This window comes from Podarcis cretensis (genome assembly GCF_951804945.1).
Source record: "Podarcis cretensis genome assembly, chromosome: 2".
Taxonomy (NCBI): Eukaryota; Metazoa; Chordata; class Lepidosauria; order Squamata; family Lacertidae; genus Podarcis; species Podarcis cretensis.
The window spans coordinates 127,304,301-127,324,240 of record NC_137171.1 but is presented as its reverse complement, the minus strand read 5'-3'; the positions used below and the strand labels follow the sequence as shown (position 1 = coordinate 127,324,240).

General features: G+C 47.3%; 2 protein-coding genes across 4 annotated transcripts in view; one reads left to right on the top strand and one right to left on the bottom strand.

Annotated features, from left to right (window-relative positions):
• Positions 1-19,940, bottom strand: part of LOC307209543 (H-2 class II histocompatibility antigen, E-S beta chain-like) — a 58,001-nt gene that overhangs the window by 22,131 nt on the left and 15,930 nt on the right. Inside the window, exons 5-6 of one of the 3 annotated variants that reach the window (XR_013835630.1) lie at positions 19,729-19,752; positions 18,887-19,091 (exon numbers count right to left, since the gene is read on the bottom strand). Coding sequence is in view for 2 of the 3 variants with exons in the window: in XM_079964722.1 (XP_079820848.1) it covers positions 19,078-19,091; positions 19,729-19,752 (38 nt within the window). In the remaining variant the exon portion in view is untranslated. Of the gene's footprint in view, positions 1-18,790; positions 19,092-19,728; positions 19,753-19,940 lie in introns of those variants that run through there. The other 2 variants (XM_079964722.1, XM_079964723.1) reach the window with 2 other exon arrangements.
• On the top strand, positions 1,734-13,800 carry LOC307211006 (uncharacterized protein). The gene is made up of 3 exons (XM_079967200.1): positions 1,734-2,278; positions 9,303-13,143; positions 13,367-13,800. The coding sequence occupies exon 2, from the start codon at positions 9,388-9,390 to the stop codon at positions 11,458-11,460; it is 2,073 nt and encodes a 690-aa protein (XP_079823326.1). The 5' UTR covers positions 1,734-2,278; positions 9,303-9,387; the 3' UTR covers positions 11,461-13,143; positions 13,367-13,800.

The following is a 19,940-nucleotide window of genomic DNA, read 5'->3' as shown; positions in this document are numbered from 1 at the left end:
TGGGGGTCAAATCCCCGACCCATAGATTCAGAGTCTCATGCTCTACCGACAGAGCTCTAAGAGGGAGTTTCCATTCAAGCAGAGCCCAGAATAATTAGGGTTGCCATATTTCAAAAAGGGAAAACTAGGACCCCTGAAAACTGTAGAGCTTTTATTTAGACAAGGCCCCAAATAAACGCCAAAAAAAGCCCATGAATTTTCGACTGACTTGTCTTAAATTCAGGACAAAGTGCCATCTTTTGGAAATTCCGCCTTTGAAATCTTTTGCTAGTCTTTCTTTTGAATGGGGGGGGGGGTTTCAATCTGGCCAGTCCCCACGCAAAAGAATAAATGGAAACGTATCAAAAAGGGCTGCATTTGGAAACCACCCTGGTTGCAAACCACTCCGGGTCCTTTGGCCTCCTGCTAGCAGAACTGCCTGAACTGCTGGCTCCGCACATGGGAGCAGAGTAGGACTTACTTCCGAGGAAGCAGGCATCGGATGGAAGATTGTGTATCAATAAGGCTTTTGGCCATGAATTTGTACCTACAGCTAAAAGGAAAAAAGAGAGAGGAGGTTCTTTATGCAGGCCCCAAACTAGACCCCAAGCTGCTATTTAAGGACAGTGAGGGAAGAATTATTAGTTTGGAAGTGACACTGCCAGGAAGGAGGAACAGTCCTGGAGGAAGAATTATACACAGCACATAGGAAGAAATCAGACTTTTACATACTGTATGGGGTGCAGGCAGTGGTGAGGGTTTTTTATACAGCCTTCTTTCTAAAGAAGCAGAGAGAAGCTCCAAAAGCAAGATATATGAGCAGAAATCAGGGCGAATGAGAAGAAATCCACTAATAAATCAGGGACCCCGGGGAATCTGCCTCCTTGGCGCCTGAAACTGAGGCGAGGCTCAGATTTCGAAGGGCGGGAAGTTGGGAAAAGGCGGGAAAAGTCGTTGCCCTCAGAGTCGCTGAGGGAAAGAAGCAGCGGGGGGAGGGGCTCCTCCTCTCTTGTCCCTCAGAGACACAACGGGGACCCTCTTGTGAGGTGAGCAGAAAGGAGTCTCCCCCTCCCCCCCTCACAACCCCATTGCATTCTCTCATGGGGGAAGGGGACCCCACCCTCTCCCTGCCTGGCGAGGTCAAGGGGGTCTCTGGGCGCAGGAGAGCCTGTGGGGAGGAGGGGGGGGAAAGGAAGCGCCCCTTCTCTCTCAGGCAGCCCCATGTCTCTTCCCACCCCCCGAGGCTGGGTCCATCTCTAGGCTTCACAGAGGACCTTGCGAGGCAAATCTGGGCGGGAGGGGGAGGAACCCCCTGGCTTCCCTGGGTCCGCCCCTCCCCCACTCTCCTGACCCACAGGGGGAGGGGCAGCCCTTCCCTACTTCTCATTCATCCTCTTCCCTCCCAGCCTCCCTGTTTTTAGATTGAAAACCACGTCCTTCTCTCCCCGCAAACCCAGGTCACCCCCAAATACGATGCCCCCCCCCGCAGCCATCTCGACCCCCTGCTGTGGGGAGGAGGAAGGAGGGGGGCCATGTCCCCATGGAGCCCCCAGAGGCAGCGCCGTCCCGTCCGCTTCCCATCCCAACACAGGGAGGGGCTGCTCTGTGGATGTAGCTCTAGGGGCAAGCGAATCCCAAAAGGAACCGGAAGTGTCGCTACGAAATGCGCCGGAAGTTTCCTGACCGGAAAAGGAGGAGGGGCGTCAGTGGAGACCCCCCCCCCCAGCCCTTTCTATTGCAGACCAAGAAAGCGGACAGGGGCCCCGACCCAGGGGGGAAGGGGGGACCCAACACCTGCAGGGCTGGCCTGGCAAGATCTCCTGGGCAGCAGCAGCACCGCCAGACTCCCCTTTCTTTTTTCTGGGGGGCCGAGAGATGCTCAGCTGCCCTGCCCCCCCCGGATGCCTTGGCTGGAAGGCGAATGAGGACCCCATGCAGGGCTGGGGGTGGGGCTGAGGCCCCCCATTCTCCCGGTTTGCCCCTGGCAGAAATCCCTGGGGTCGTGGGGCGCCTGGCTGGGTCCCTAAGAGACCAGCTGAGTTTGTTCTGGGGATAAGCTTTCGTGTGCATGCACACTTCTTCAGATTGGACAATTTTCTACCTGAAATTTAGGAAACACTTTCTCTTTCCTCGCAATAATATCTCTTTCAAACTGTGAAATTTCAGTCCAAAAACCTCTCCCTTTATCTTGTCCAAACAAGATGATTTGATGGTATTGAAACCAACCCGCCACCACACCTCCCACCTCATCCTGTTTATTCAGTTTTATTTTTTCTTCCGAAAAGTCCGAAAGATCTCTGTAAGTTGCCCTTTGCTTCTTCCGTATTGCATTTTTTAAAAAGTTGATGCTTTTGTGGGTTGGAGCCAAAGAGGTGTTTTTCTTTCCAGCATTTTATTATATTTATCCCATACTGTAAAAAGGATTTTCTGAATAACCTGATTCATAGAGCTCTTGTGTTTTTAGTTTTATCCTGCCATAAATAAGCGTGCCAACCAAACATATTCTTACGACCTTTGTTATAAGAAAAAACCTGCTCCTTTCCCCTTATGGGGTATCCAAGAGCCCATATAGTCCTTAAGTGGGTTCCATATAGGTAGGAGAAAATAACAGAGGCCAACCAGAGTATATGGGAAGCAAAGCGGCTAGTAAGACGGATCTTTATTACCCTGTTGCAACAGGGTCCCCCCCTCACCACAACCAGGAGGGAGGTGTGCAAGGCCTTATATAGTCTTTTGAAATTGCCCACCCAAGACCACCCCCCAAATATCATACGGAAGGAGACTGTCTACAGCAGGAATACATCACAGGAGGCGGTCTACAGCAGAAAACCTGTCCCCAAGGATACCTGTTAATGGTCACTAACTGCATTACCTGGGCAGCCTGGGCATTCTTTTGTGATGGTAAATACTTTAGTTCCTGAATCCAGGTCACAGGCCCACCCTGTTCATCCCTCCTTAAGACAGTATTTGTAAGCACAAAGACAATGGGAAGGCTTCCATTTGCCTCCTTTACTGCAGAGGAATATTTGAGTACGTTTCCGGACACAATTCAAAGTGTTGGTGCTGACCTTTCAAGCCCTAACAGCCTCAGTCCTGTATACCTGAAGGAGCGTCTCCACCCCCATTGTTCTGCCCAGACACTGAGGTCCAGCTCCAAGGGCCTTCTGGCGGTTCCCTCCCTGCGAGAAGTGAGGTTACAGGGGACCAGTCCATTGCCCTGTGGAACGCCCTCCCATCAGATGTCAAGGAATTAAGCAGCTATCTTACTTTTAAAAGACATCTGAAGGCAGCCCTGTTTAGGGAAGTTGTTAATATTTCATGCTTTACTGTTTTTAACACTCGATTGGGGAGTGATTGGGGAAACTCAGCCAGATGGGCAGGGTATAAATAATAAATTATATTATTATTATTATTATTATTATTATAGGTCTGTGGTGCTCGATGTTTAGATATAGTAAATATTAGGATTTAATTAGAACTTGTGTGTTATAGCGGGGATATGTTATAAGATGGTCTCCTTGAATTTTAGAAAGGGAGTTATGTAAAGGGTTTTTCATGTTTGATCTGTGTTTCTGTGTAAATGCTGTGTGTCAGACTGAGAATGTCGTCAGGAAGGTCTAGGAAAGGGTGCACCTGCTTCTGAGCATCAGAAATGAGCATGGAAAGAGTTAATATCATTAACCTACCGGAATCGGCCCCCACCCTTAACAAGCAGCTGTAGTTCTTTTGGGATTTAATATCAGCTCATGAAAAGTTGGGCACATGACCCAGAAAGCTGCCTGGCTCCATCCGTCTGAAGGCGGAGATATGCACCACACGCCATAGTCGAATTTGGCTGGACTTGCCATGGGAAGAAGGGGCAGAAGGGGCAAGCAAGGAAGGGGGAGACAGCCAAAGAAACCTGCTCTCACACAAGTGCCCCCCCGCCAATTCCGTAACATTAGCAAAGCCCAAGTTCAAACACCACCCCTATTTAAAAGAGGCCCCCGTAATGACACACTGGACTGCCCTTTACGGTTGCTGTAAGTTACTGTCCAGGGACGCGGGTGGCACTGCGGGTTAAACCACAGAGCCTAGGGCTTGCTGATCAGAAGATTCGAATCCCCGTGACAGGGTGAGCTCCCCTTGCTCGGTCCCTGCTCCTGCCAACCTAGCAGTTCGAAAGCACGTCAAAGTGCAAGTAGGTAAATAGGTACCACTCCAGTGGGAAGGTAAACGGCGTTTCCGTGCGCTGCTCTGGTTCGCCAGAAGTGGCTTAGTCCTGCTGGCCACATGATCCAGAAGCTGTACGCCGGCTCCCTCGGCAAATAAAGTGAGATGAGAGCCGCAACCCTAGAATTGGCCATGACTGGACCTAATGGTCAGGGGTCCCATTAGCTTTAAGTTACTCTCTAAGTCCCAAAAGTGTGTAGCAACTCCGGTCTACTTTGCAGGGCTGTTGTAACAGGGACCCCTTGCGCCACGACCCTGCCTCCCCCCCCCCCCGTCGGGAAATGGGTGTGAAACTGACCGGACCCCCCCTCTCCCGGCAAGGGATTAAAAGAGATGAAGGGGGGATGTCACCTTCCTGCCCCGGAGGGCTTTTTCCCAGTTGGGGGGGGTCTCTTTCGTTGCCGACTCCAGGGATCGAACCCGGGACTTTCTCAGGAGAGAAACAGGAAAACGGAGCTTGTTTGGAAGGAGGAGAATTTGTCTGTCCTGGGAGGGAGGGGCCACTCATTCCTTCCTCCCCCCATCAGTGAGCTCCGCTTCCTAGAGAGGCAGGGAGGTTTGGAGGGGGTAAGGGGGGAGGGGAGGGGCCTGATCCACATTCCCGGAAGAGGAGCAGCTCTGCGGAGGAGGAGGGAAAAGAGGTGCGAAATATATCTATATATTGGCGGTGGGGGGGGGAGAGACTGGGGAGTCCATGGAAGGGTTAATGGGGGCGAGAGAGGCCGGGATGGAGACCTCCCCCCTCCCTCCTGGGATGGGGAGAGATTTGGCAGGAAGCTGAGCCGACCAGGGGGGCCTCTGGGGAAAGGGGACCCTCGGGGGTGGAGGGAGGAAGTGGGAAAAGTTTGTCCCCCCAGATAAGACTCCCATCATCCCTGGCCAGGGAATATGAAACTGATTTGAAGATTGGTTTCTTCTTTACACATTATTATTATTATTATTATTATTATTATTATTACCTTCAGGTAGACACACCACTGGTTTCATCTTCTTACTTTTCTTTCCCACAATGGATGTTTGTTGTTGTTTAGTCGTTCAGTTGTGTCCGACTATTCGTGACCCCCTGAACCAGAGAACGCCAGGCCCTCCTGTCTTCCACTGCCTCCCGCAGTTTGGTCAAACTCATGCTGGTAGCTTCGAGAACACTGTCCAACCATCTCATCCTCTGTCATCCCCTTCTCCTTGTGCCCTCAATCTTTCCCAGCATCAGGGTCTTTTCCAGGGAGTCTTCTCTTCTCATGAGGTGGCCAAAGTCTTGGAGTCTCAGCTTCAGGATCTGTCCTTCCAGTGAGCACTCAGGGCCGATTTCCTTAGGAATGGAGAGGTTTGATCTTCTTGCAGTCCATGGGACTCTCAAGAGTCTCCTCCAGCACCAGAATTCAAAAGCATCCATTCTTTGGCGATCAGCCTTCTTTATGGTCCAGCTCTCACTTCCATACATCACTACTGGGAAAACCAGAGCTTTAACTATATGGACCTTTGTTGGCAAGGTGATGTCTCTGCTTTTTAAGATGCTGTCTAGGATTGTCAGTCCTTTTCTCCCAAGGAGCAGGCATCTTTTAATTTTGTGGCTGCTGTCACCATCTGCAGTGATCATGGAGCTCAAGAAAGTAAAATCTCTCACTGCCTCCATTTCTTCCCCTTCTGTTTGCCAGGAGGTGATGGGCCCAGTGGCCATGATCTTCGTTTTTTTGATGTTGAGCTTCAGACCATATTTTGTGCTCTCCTCTTTCACCCTCAATAAAAGGTTCTTTAATTCCTCCTCACTTTCTGCCATCAAGGTTGTGTCATCTGCATATCTGAGGTTGTTGATATTTCTTCCGGCAATCTTAATTCCGGCTAGGTATTCATCCAGCCCAGCCTTTCGCATGATGAATTCTGCATATAAGTTAAATAAGCAGGGAGACAATATACAGCCTTGCCGTACTCCTTTCCCAATTTAGAACCAATCAGTTGTTCCATATCCAGTTCTACCTGTAGCTTCTTGTCCTACGTAGAGATTTCTCAGGAGACAGATGAGGTGATCAGGCACTCCCATTTCTATAAGAACTTGCCATAGTTTGCTGTGGTTGACACAGTCAAAGGCTTTTGCATAGTCAATGAAGCAGAAGTAGATGTCTTTCTGGAACTCTCTAGCTTTCTCCATAATCCAGCGCATGTTTGCAATTTGGTCTCTGGTTCCTTTGCCTCTTCTAAATCCAGCTTGCACTTCTGGGAGTTCTCGGTCCACATACTGCTTGAGCCTTGCTTGTAGAATTTTAAGCATAACCTTGCTAGCGTGTGAAATGAATGCAATTGTGTGGTAGTTGGAGCATTCTTTGTCACTGCCCTTCTTTGGGATTGGGATGTAGACTGATCTTCTCCAATCCTCCGGCCACTGCTGAGTTTTCCAAACTTGCTGCCATATTGAGTGTAGCACCTTAACAGCATCATCTTTTAAAATTTTAAATAGTTCAGCTGGAATATCATCACTTCCACTGGCCTTGTTATTAGCAGTGCTTTCTAAGGCCCATTTGACTTCACTCTCCAGGATGTCTGCCTCAAGGTCAGCAACCTCACTACCTGGGGTGTACGAGCCATCCATATCTTTCTGGTATAATTCCTCTGTGTATTATTGCTACCTCTTCTTGATGTCTTCTGCTTCTGTTAGGTCCTTACCACTTTTGTCCTTTATTATGGTAATCTTTGTACGAAATGTTCCTTTCATATCTCCAATTTTCTTGAAGAGATCTCTGGTTCTTCCCATTCTGTTGTTTTCCTCTATTTGTATTCTTTGTATTGCTCGTTTAAGAAGGTCTTCTTGTCTCTCCTTGCTATTCTTTGGAAATCTGCATTCAATTTCCTGTATCTTTCACTATCTCCCTCGCATTTTGCTTGCCTTCTCTCCCCCGCTATTTGTAAGGCCTTGTTGGACAGCCACTTTGCTTTCTTGCATTTCCTTTTCATTGGGATGGTTTTAGTTGCTGCCTCCTGTACAATGTTACGAGCCTCCATCCATAGTTCTTCAGGCACTCTGTCCACCAAATCTAAATCTTTAAACCTGTTCCTCACTTCCACTGTGTATTCATAAGGGATTTGATTTAGATTGTATCTTACCGGCCCAGTGGTCTTCCCTACTTTCTTCAGTTTAAGCTTGAATTTTGCTATAAGAAGCTGATGATCTGAGCCACAGTCAGCTCCAGGTCTTGTTTTTGCTGACTATATAGAGCTTCTCCATCTTTGGCTGCAGAGAATATAATCAATCTGATTTCGATGCTGCCCGTCTGGTGATGTCCATGTGTAGAGTCGACTCTTGTGTTGTTGGAAAAGCATGTTTGTGATGACCAGCTTGTTCTCTTGACAGAACTCTTAGCCTTTGCCCTGCTTTGTTTTGATCTCCAAGGCCAAACTTGCCAGTTATTCCTTTTATCTATTGATTCCCTACTTTAGCATTCCAATCCCCTATAATGAGAAGAACATCCTTCTTTGGTGTCACTTCTATAGGGTGTTGTAAGTCTTCATAGAATTGGTCGATTTCAGTTTCTTCAGCACCCGTACTTGGTGTATAAACCTGGATTACTGTTATGTTAAAAGTTCTGCCTTGGATTCATATCGAGATCATTCTATCATTTTTGAGATTGCATCCCAGTACAGCTTTCGCCACTCTTTTGTTGACTATGAGGGCCACTCCATGTCTTTTATGGGATTCTTGCCCACAGTAGTAGATATGGTGGTCATCCGAACTGAATTCGCCCATTGCCGTCCATTTTAGTTCACTGATGCCCAGGATGTCAATATTTATCTTGCCATTTCATTTTTGACCACATCCAACTTACCCAGGTCCATGGTTCTTACATTCCAGGTTCCTATGCAATATTTTTCTTTACAGCATTGGACTTTGCTTTCACTTCCAGGCATATCCGCAACTGAGCGTCCTTTCGGCTTTGGCCCAGCCGCTTCATCAGCTCTGAATCTACTTGTACTTGTCCTCCACTCTTCCTCAGTAGCATGTTGGACGCCTTCCGACCTGAGGGGCTCGTCTTCCAGCGTCATAACTTTTATATGCCTGTTGTCTTTGTCCATGGAGTTTTCTTGGCAGGTATACTGGAGTGGCTTGCCGGTTCCTCCTCCAGGTGGATCATGTTTGGTCAAAACTCTCCACCATGACCTGTCCATCTTGGGTGCCCTGCTCGGTATAGTTCATAGCTTCTCTGAGTTATTCGAGCCCCTTTGCCACGGCAAGGAAGTGATCCATGAAGGGGACAATGGGTATTATTCACCTTTAATACTCACCTTTTTCAGTGTCACACATATTTTTATCTTGTGATCTTCAGATGAAGAGAGGTATACAAATGTAATAAATAATTCCCAGTTGGAGCAGAGCTAGAATATCCAGAAGCCCTTGGCCACCCACGGCCAAGGAGGAAGAACAGTGAGAGAGGCCTGAACAGGGAATCTCTGCTAAGATAAGCCAGTGTCAGGAGGTGGGTGTGAGACATGGCGGCATATAATTAGTATAAATCATAATTGGGGTGGGTGTCTCAGTCTGGCCTTCCCAGCAGTCAGGCTCCAGCTGCTTTCCTTCTGCATCTCCAGCTCTCTCCATTCAATAATGCAAAGCTGAGAGATGGAGGTCCAGCCCCAAGAACATTCACCAACTGAGCACTCCTTCAACCGACCACAAGCACAAAGCCTTGTCACTAGACTTACATATGGGTCTTCCAAAATGGTCAGTATGGACATCCTGAGGCCAAAGGGACTGTGCAGGTGATTAATAAACATCTAGAGGTCGAAGGGGACAAAATGTGGCCCAAGGGGTGGAGGATTATAGTGCAGAAGATGAAGACCTTCATGATGAACTTAGGACCCTGAGGAATATTGGAACATACAGCAGCTCCCTTTCCTGTGAGAAACCACTTTTTATAAAACGTAAAGCCCACAGTTCAACCGTATTCTAAGATAATGCTGCTCCATTAACAATAATTAAGGGTTATAAAAGGCTGGTGGTGCATGACCATTATTTTACATTATTTCATTTGCCTTTCCTAAAAATTTGGAACGTATGGAGGACAACACGTTAAAATAAGAGCAGGTGCTAATTGATGTGTAATAGTCCTTTGTTCTCTTCCTAGAAAACAAAAAGGATTTTCTCCCTACCCCTCCCTATTGAAAGAAGACAATAGAGAAGCCAATCAGAATTCTGGTGGGCCATGTCTAATGGGAATAACGAAGAAACCATTTAAATGCATGGAGTGTGAAAACAAAGAACAAAAACAATTTGAAAGTATGGAGTGTGGAAGGAGCTTCACTGACAGTGGAAACCTTAGAAAACATCAACGGACTCACATGGGGGAGAAACCATTTAAATGCATGGAGTGTGGAAAGAGCTTCAGTCAGAGTGGAAACCTTAGAATTCATCTACGGATTCACACAGGGGAGAAACCATTTAAATGTATGGTGTGTGGAAAGAGCTACAGTCGGAGTGGAAACCTTAGAATTCATCAACGGAGTCACACAGGGGAGAAACCATTTAAATGCATGGAGTGTGGAAAGAGCTTCACTGAGAGTGGAGACCTTAGAATTCATCAACGGACTCACACAGGAGAGAAACCATTTAAATGCATGGAATGTGGAAAGAGCTTCACTACTAGTGGAAACCTTAGAATTCATCAACGGACTCACACAGGGGAGAAACCATTTAAATGCATGGAGTGTGGAAAGAGCTTCAGTCAGAGTGGACACCTTAGAATTCATCTACGGAGTCACACAGGGGAGAAACCATTTAAATGTACGGTGTGTGGAAAGAGCTACTGTCAGAGTGGAAACCTTAGAATTCATCAACGGATTCACACAGGGGAGAAACCATTTAAATGTACGGTGTGTGGAAAGAGCTACAGTCGGAGTGGAAACCTTAGAATTCATCAACGGACTCACACAGGAGAGAAACCATTTAAATGCATGGAGTGTGGAAAGAACTTCACTCATAGTGGACACCTTAGAATTCATCAACGGACTCACACAGGGGAGAAACCATTTAAATGCATGGAGTGTGGAAAGAACTTCACTCATAGTGGACACCTTAGAATTCATCAACGGACTCACACAGGGGATAAACCATTTAAATGCATGGAGTGTGGAAGCAGCTTCACTGATAGTGGACACCTTAGAATTCATCAACGGACTCACACAGGGGAGAAATTATTTCAATGCATGGAGTGTGGAAAGAGGTTCGGTCAGAGTGGACAACTTAGAATTCATCAACGGACTCACACAGGGGAGAAACCATTTAAATGCATGGAGTGTGGAAAGAGGTTCAGTCAGAGTGGACACTTTAGAATTCATCAACGGACTCACACAGGGGAGAAACCATTTCAATGCATGGAGTGTGGAAAGAGCTTCACTGAGAGTGGAAAACTTAGAATTCATCAACGGAGTCACACGGGGGAGAAACCATTTCAATGCATGGAGTGTGGAAAGCGCTTCAGTCAGAGTGGAGACCTTAGAAGTCATCTACGGTCTCACACAGGGGAGAAACCATTTAAATGTATTGAGTGTGGTAAGAACTTCAGTCGGAGTGGAGACCTTAGAATTCATCTACGGACTCACACGGGGGAGAATTCATTTAAATGCGTGGAGTGTGGAAAGAGCTTCACTACTAGCGGAAGCCTTAGAATTCATCTCCGGACTCACACAGGGGAGAAACCATTTAATTGCATGGAGTGTGGAAAGAGCTTCACTTATAGTGGACACCTTAGAATTCATCAACGGACTAACACGGGGGAGAATTCATTTAAATGCGTGGAGTGTGGAAAGAGCTTCACTACTAGCGGAAGCCTTAGAATTCATCTCCGGACTCACACAGGGGAGAAACCATTTAATTGCATGGAATGTGGAAAGAGCTTCACTACTAGTGGATACCTTAGAATTCATCATCGGACTCACACAGGGGAGAAACCATTTAAATGCATGGAGTGTGGAAAGAGCTTTGCTCATAGTGGACACCTTAGAATTCATCAACGGACTCACACAGGAGAGAAACCATTTAAATGCATGGAATGTGGAAAGAGCTTCACTACTAGTGGAAACCTTAGAATTCATCAACGGACTCACACTGGGGAGAAACCATTTCAATGCATGGAGTGTGGAAAGAGCTTCACTGATAGTGGACATCTTAGAAAACATCAACGAACTCACACAGGGGAGAAATCATTTCAATGCATGGAGTGTGGATGGAGCTTCAGTACAAGTGGAGTTCTTACAAAACATCAACAAACTCATACAGGGGAGTAACAATATAAGTCCTAGGGAAGTGGACAGAGGTTCAGTTGTAGTGGAAGTCTTACAAACCACCAAAAGACTCCGAGGGGTAAGAGCTGTAAGAGTGGAAACACCTACAGGCCATCAATTAACTCAAAGAAGAGAAAGGGTTTAAATAGAAGGAGTGTGGATCCTGATTTGGTTATTATGCAACACATTTTAGACTGTGGATCCTTTTTCTCTCCGAGTCGACACTTTCTTTCACATCAATAACAGGAAATCAGTCTTAATTGCATGCAGCGTATGTGAGCTTCTGTTGTTTGTATGTAACGTGGTCTAGGCATTTATTTAAAGTAACGAAGGTCACATTTCACAATAGTAAGCATAATATAATATTTAATGTGAATCAGTCGTGTTGCTGCTGAATGAGGGTGGACTGAGAGTGAGCTGGTGTTGGTGTTTGGTGGAGGGAGTGGGAAATCTTTGTATCTGGGAATGGAGAGCTGCTCAAAGTGGAGCTGAGACTGGTGGTCTTGCATGAGGAGGGAAGGGGGCACAGTGAAGAAGGGGCTGTACCAGAGCATCTCAAAGCAATGTGCTGGGGGGCGGGAACCATGGTGACAGATGTGTGTGTAGAATGCTATCCCCAAAATGATACCGTAAGGATGAGTATAATGTGGAAGGAGGTTCAGGCAGGTCCCCAACCCAGGGTGCTAAGGGTCAGCTTCCTCCAAATCCACCAGCTGCCCCAAGGCAGGAGCCACCTCTTGGCCTGAGGGTGGAAAGCCTCCGTCCACCTTTGCAACTGGACATGATCCGAGGGCAGTGATGGCAAACATTTTAGAGACAAGAGTACCCAAACTGCAACGCAAAACCCACTTATTTATCACAAAGTGCCAACTATTGCAATGCGCTCTATGTGGGGCTACCTTTGCAGGTGACCCGGAAACTACAACTAATGCAGAATGCGGCAGCTGCACTGGTGACTGGGAGCAACCGCCGAGACCACAGAACACAGGTCTAGAAAGGCCTATATTGGCTCCCAGTATGTTTCCGAGCACAATTCAAAGCGTTGGTGCTGACCTTGAAAGCCCTAAATGGCCTCGGTCCAGTATACCTGAAGGAGCGTCTCCACCCTCGTCGTTCTGCCCGGACACCGAGGTCCAGCGCCAAGGGCCTTCTGGCGGTTCCCTCACTGCGAGAAGCCAAGTTACAGGGAACCAGGCAGAGGGCCTTCTTGGTGGTGGCTCCCGCCCTGTGGAACACCCTCCCACCAGATGTCAAAGAGAACAACTACCACCATTCTTTTAGAAGACATCTGAAAGCAGCCCTGTTTAGGGAAGCTTTTAATTTTTTATGCATTATTGTAATTTAATATTTTGTTGGAAGCCGCCCAGAGTGGCGGTTGGTGATGCCTGGGTCTTTTTTCCTCTGAGGAAATCCCTTCTCGTCTGCAGATTTTATAGTGTTTGCTCCCTGTCTTAGGGTGAGCTTGATGGTCCTGCTTCCTCCTCTGCCATCACATTGTGAACCGCCCTGAAATCTACAGTTGAAGTATAGAAATTTTAAAAATAAATGAATACATGTAAATATGGGCCCCTGGGAGTGTTTTCCTCTCCTTTCTCTCCTTTGGAACTCCCTGCCTAAGGAAACCAAGAAGCGCCTTCTTCATTGTTCTCTTTTTGGCACCTGATGAAAACATTCTTGCTCAGACAAGTCGACCCAGATGTTGAGGAAGCTGAGGTGGTTTTAATGTGTTTTTGCGTTTGTGCTTTAAAGCACGGTTGCAATTTTTCTCTTGGTTTATCTTTTTGTAAAGCACTTTGAGGTGTTGCTTTTTTTCACAATGAACTGATGTATAAATTTTATGAAGTGAAATAAACAAACTCCCCAGAGTGTTTCCCCCTCACCAGCCTCCTGCGATTCTTGGCAGGCTGAGGGGGTTCATTACCCGCCCTCCCCACTAGCAAAAAGTGGTTTAAAAATGGTGTCTGGTCTGCTGCTCTGCTGGCTGACGCTGCCTCCCAGTCTCATCAAGGGGTGCAAAGGGGGCTAATGGAGGTTGTGTCATTCCCTCAGGAGGACTGGGGTGGATAAAGTCAGGACCCACCATGGGGGGCACAGGGTCTCCTTCCTCCTTGTTTCCCAGCCCCCAAATGCCAGGGTTTGGGGCCAAGGAGTGGGGCTGGGGGGTTTGTGGAGGTGCCATCACTGCAGGGGGGTCGTGAGGTGGGGCAGGTGGGGGTTTCATCTGGACATCCATTGTGTTTCCTTCCAAGTCCTGAGGGGATACTATAAATTCCCTCAGACCTTGGTCAACCTTGAGATTTCCTGTCAGTTTCCCCCAGAAACAACAAACAGGGCAGAGTCGGGGGGGGGGTAATAATAATAAATAACAACAACAACAACAACAATTTATTATTTATACCCCACCCATCTGGCTGAGTTTCCCCAGCCACTCTGGGCGGCTCCCAATCAAGTATTAAAAACAATACAGCGTTAAATATTAAAAACTTCCCTGAACAGAATCCTGGAGTGTTTCTGTGGAGAAAAGGGCGGATATTTTTTTCTCCTCAGAACAGGCAGGGAAATTTCTGAGGAACCTGAGCAGAGACTGTAGCACCCTGCTTGTGGTTAATGCGTAGCTGGAATGAAATATTCAACGCAGCAATAGAGAAATTAAAATAATAATTTATTTGTCAGACAAATAAATGATAGGTACAGTGGTATATGGTTACCAAAGCTCTGCCTGCCCTCCAGCCCTGATGGCCAGCACTTATATTTCCTCAGCCCAGCCCCCTTGCTCCTCCTTTGGCTGCCTCTGTCCAGACAATCAGCCTGGTTGAAATTCCTATTGGCTGTTTGCTAGAACCAATCATAAAAGATACACCCATTTCCTATTACCTTTTATGGGAGACAAAGAGCTCTATTTCCTTCTATCCATAAATGGCAGACAAGTAGCCATATATCTTACATTTGCCTCGACAAGGCACCTTAATTACCAGATCACCTTTTGCCCCTGTTGCCCCTGCATTCCAAAACAAATGGCTAAAACAAATGGCTCGTGGTATTAAATTCTATCTAAACAGAGATCTTGGGTTCACATTCTCACACACCATCAATGAAATAAGAATCTAACATAAGAATCTAACATTTCTTACTTTCTAGATCCTTTGCCTAATTACATTAAGCCAACAAATCTCATACATAACATAGATAGCTTTTTAGAAGAAAATGCCTTTGCAAAGTAAAAAGGAACTCAGTAAAAAACAGCTTCAAAAGAAGCCTCTTCAGTTTACACCCCCCTTTCCTAGCCAGCTGCTTTTGCCATTAGCTCTTCCCAAAATTTATTGCCCTTTAACTCTCTCAGTATACCTTAAACCTTAGGAAAATATGGCTAGAGTCTGATGGGAAGCACATGGTATTATTTTCTGTTAAACAATAAATCTTACTATTTACCAACTCTTAATTAGTGTTTTTGCAGCTTGATTGTATTCTGTAATACGTAGGGTCAGTGTAACATTTGCTCCCAGCCTGTAATTCCCTTTTACAACTTTGAGAAACTTGTCTCCTACTACTGCTATAAATCAGGGGAGCCCTTGTTCAGGAGAGCAAGAAGATAAACAACTGCCAAAGTACTTAGCCAGCTGGTTTCTGCCTGGCATGAAACATACAAACATTGGCAAATATATCTTTAAGCTCATTTTAAAATATAGGCCTTAATCAGATGCCTCAAGACAAGGGAGTCTCCCTCCGCCTGAGGTGTTTCCCAGTCTTCTGAGGGAGCCCAAACATGAGGAGAAAATGGCTTCCTTTGGAGATTGGCATCCTTCCCTCCTCAGGGCCTGAAGGGTCAAGGAAGGGATGCCAAGGGGGGCAACGGACTCCATGTTTCCTCCTCCAAGGGGCCCACAGTCAGATAAATGGAGGAATAGAAAATTCCCTCAGGAATTTTAGTCACAGGAGGATTCAAAAATGTTTTTCCTCCCCCTAAAAAGTTCATGTTTGTGGAAACACTAGAGAAGGCATTTGGCTCTCCTGAATAGTTAGTCTGAAATCAAATTCATAGTAGAATCACCTCAGGAGACCATGCGGTGTGTGGAGGGTTTTCCCAGGGAAAAAATGGCTCCTAAATCAGTTCCCCTTTGATGGTTTCCACATAGACTGGATTGAAACACGACTTTTCTTGCTTTTATTGGGATGATTGTGTGGTAAACCACCTTGGGGTTTTGAATGGTTACATCAAAAGGCCTTAAAGAAGTCAATAACCCAAAGGTGGTGAATGTTGGAGGCATGACTGAAGGTCACCTTCTTTCAGGTGAAGTTGTGTGGAAATGGGCAGATCAACCCTTTTTCTTACACCCAGAATTGTCAAGTGTGGCGCTCCTTGAATGTTGAAATCTAAAAGAAATAAAATAGTTCAAGGACCACAGAGGGAAGCTGAAGAAAATTTCATTTGTGTGACTCAGGGGAAATACTCTCAAGGCTGTGAAATCTGCTTCTGCCTTGAAGTGGGTCAAATGAGGATCCCAGTCAGAGGGCTGATCCTTAAGATCACAAAAGAACAGGATATTTACAGAGAAATTAACAAAATACTCTCCCAGAGGAGATAAAGTCAGCAGGGTGAGGGTGGGGAGCAGGGACTCTCTCCGAAAACGGGACTCATCCTCCGTGTCGCAGGGCTGTGGGGAGAAGCTTGCAATAAATATATTTGGCCATTCACCATTTTACGGAATCGTAGAATTGGAAGGGACCCAATGTCATGGCTAAAAATTGGCCGCTGTTTCTTTAATGCTTACAAAAGCTGGGTCAGCATGAGTCAGCGGCCTGTACCGGGTTGTATATATAGAGTGAGAAATGTTAGTTTCGTGTTGGGTTGGTTGGTTAGTTAGTGAAAGCTGGTAGTGTTGATGTGTGTACAGTTGGTCAGTCGCTTTTGCAAAAAGACTTTTAAGAATAAAAGCATAAAGTACTCTGCAGGGATACTCTTCTCATGGACTCTTTTATGCCAACAAGGGTCCAAGGACCAGGCTGAGGCGACAAAGGGAGATCAGAACACTTTTTTATTTTTTACAAACACTGACAGGGTCATCTAGCCCAACCTCCTGCAATGAGTAATCTCAAGCATCCATGACAGATGGCCATCCAACCTAGAAACCTCAAATGGAGGAGAGTCTCTGGACAGTGGCTGAAGCAATAAAAATATTGACTCTCCCAAACTGTAGATGCAAACTGTATCTCAGGAGATGCAAACTGTATCTCAGTGGCGGAACGGCTGCTCTGAGTGCAGAAGGCTCAATCCCCAGCGTCTCCAGGAAGGGCTAGAAAGACTTTCCATCTGAAACCTCAAGGGAGCCACTGCCAGTCCGTGTGGACATATTGGAGCAGATCTAGTGCAGGCACTGTTGAGTTGGATGGAGTCAGTCTCAGGCAGCTTCCGGTGACCCTTTTCCCCCAGCTGAAGGGCAGCTCATCCAGGGAGAGTTGGGGGGAGGAGGTGGGTGTGGGGAACCTTCTCCAGCCCAAGGGCCACGTTCTCTTCTGGGGAACCTTCTGGGGGCCACATGCCATTGGTGGGCAGGAGCAGAGCATCAAAGGCAAGTGTTAATTTTTCACAGGAAACTAGTCTCTGCACAAGCTCACCCTCCCCTCTCCATCCTCCCTCAAGGCAAGCAAGAAACATGAATAGAAAGGACAAAATCCCTGCCAGGCAAAGGAAGGGGCAATGAAAGGCTGGGGAGAGTCCCAGGGGCCACATGGAGAGGTTTGGGAGGCCACATGGGACCCCTCCCCAATTCAGTTGTGAGGCTCCACATCAGGGCTTGAAGGACCAGTCCTGGCAGTCTGACAAGATTCATGGTTGTTTTCAGGGATGTAGCAGGAACGCCCCCCCTTCCATTCCAATGTACTGCACAAGCACCACACGCACCCCTCCCACCTTCCCCGACCCCGGAGATGCCCCATTTAAAAGCCTTCCGTAAATAGGTAAAGGTAAAGGTAAAGGTACCCCTGCCCGTACAGGCCAGTCTTGACAGACTCTGGGGTTGTGCGCCCATCTCACTTAGGCCAGGGGCCAGCGCTGTCCGGAGACACTTCCGGGTCACGTGGCCAGCGTGACATCGCTGCTCTGGCGAGCCAGAGCCGCACACGGAAACGCCGTTTACCTTCCCGCTGGTAAGCGGTCCCTATTTATCTACTTGCACCCGGAGGTGCTTTCGAACTGCTAGGTTGGCAGGCGCTGGGACCGAGCAGCGGGAGCGCACCCCGCCGCAGGGATTCGAACCGCCGACCTTTCGATCGGCAAGCCCTAGGCGCTGAGGCTTTAACCCACAGCGCCACCTGCGTCCCTCCTTCCATAAATAAGGAAGCGCTAATTTGACAGCTCTCCGTATTGAAACCCCTTTTCTATAGCTTTTCCATGGGTTGACCGCAAAACCCTTCTTCGCCGTATTCTTTTCATGGGTAGACCAGTTTTCTGAACCCTAGGTCAAACGGCTGCCGCTTCAGCCAATCAGCGTTACCAAACAGCGCCCCTTGTGGCGGCTACGCAGGTACTGCAGGCTAATGCGCACCCTTCTCTATACTTTGACAGCTCTCGATACAAAGTTTCCGGGTTTAATTGACCATGACTAATCCTATCAAAATGTGTTAAGTTGCTTCCGGAAGTGAAAGTGTCCTTGAACTCTTTTTGACAATTTTTGTTATAAATTCACTATAAATCAGCCGTACGTCGGATTTGCACCGGACCACTTTTATTTTACTTCATATGACAAGGACTATCAAAGGGGGGGTCGCTTGATACTGGTCAGCCATAATCCCTAAAGCATGTGAGCACGTACTCTGCAGCCCTTCCCAGTTGGCATGGCAACCCTGATAGCCATCTTGATGGGCTCAGACAGAAGACCATCAAGGACACAATGGATTGCATACACGAATGGCTTCAACACAGACTATAACAAAAGAACAGTGACCGGATTCCCCCTCAGGGGGTAGAAAACTGCGCCTACCCTTTTGTCTTCCGAAAATGACTCATGGGGAGGGGGAGAAGGGAACCAGCCAGTGTCATGATACGTTACCTGCATAACCCCCCCTGACCCCTCCTGTTTATAATGTAGTCATGATGTAGTTATGATGTATTTCTAGGGGTGTAATTTAGGGGATTAGGAACTAATAAAAGTTGGGGTCTTTCTTTGTTTGGGGCTTCCATTTTGCTTCGCCTAGTAGCGGGTGGGAGTCCTGTCGCGACAGTATCTAAATAAAGGCCAAGCCTACAGGCTGCTGATTTGCTCCAAGTCCTCCTGGTTGGTGTCTTTATTTTTATCCAAGGGAGCCCTCGGATTTTCCGGTAACAGGGACAGCTCAGGCTCCTCCTGGGAGATTCAAGGCACAAATTCTCTAGCAGAGAGGTGCAAAGAAGTAAAATCAGGTTGAGATAACATCAACAAGCGGAAAGGGAAACACAAAAAGAAACTTTCCCTAAATGACAAGCAAGCAACAGAGGTGGGGGAGGGGTGGACACTGTCGTTCTTGATCTGTGACTCCTTCCATCCACCTTCCAATCAGGTTTCCACCTCTGAGCATGGACAGAGGGCAACTGGCAGGAAGAACAGAGCTTCTCCACATCCCAGGATCCTGATGGAGCAGCAAAGTCTAACTGATGAGTCCTGCAGGCAGAGAAGAGAGAGACAAGACCATCACTGTGGGGGGAGGAACGGGGAGAAAGGGGCAGAAGAATCCCTGGCAAGACTTGGGGGACACTCCATAGGGCGGCCATCAGATATTGTGAACTTCAATTCCTATTGCTGCCAGTTATGGGCCTGGCAGGGGGGGCTCTGAGGAGGGAAGGAGGCAGAGGGAGGGAGACTTGGCTGGCTTTGACAGTGGAAAAGAGGAGGTTCAGAAGAGACGAAGGAGATCTGTCTAGATCAGAAATGGGGAACCATGGACCCTGGAGCAAATGTGGCCCCCAAGGGCCAAACGCCAGCCCTGGTCTCTTCCCTTTGTCTCTGCTAAGGAACTTTACTTTTTTATATATATATAAATTTTTTATTAAGAGTTTTTTTATTACAATAGAAAAAGAAACAGCTAAGGAACTTTACTTGACTGTCTCCCAGGTGGGACATTCCCCTGGAGACACCCTTCCAGGACATGATATTGGAGTGTGTGCATCAGGGGATGGATTTGTCCATAGAAAGCCCCTCCCCTCTGTTCTACAAGGAAGCCATGGCGGGGGCACAGCAAGCAGCCAGGAGAAGGGGGTGGGGGTGGGGAGGAAGATGGAAGAGCAGAGAGGAAAGTTACCTGCAGGCTGAGGAACAGCTTGCCCTGAGAGAGAGAGAAAAGGATAGAAAGATTCAGTCAGCACCAGATGTCCCCTGAAACAGCTTCTCTGGGAACACACCCCCACCCCCCAAGATCAAGATAACACACTCCAGGAACAGCTAGGAACTTTTTTCTCTCGCTCTGTGCTATGGACTATGGACTATGAGGGGTGAATTAATAAAATAAAAACT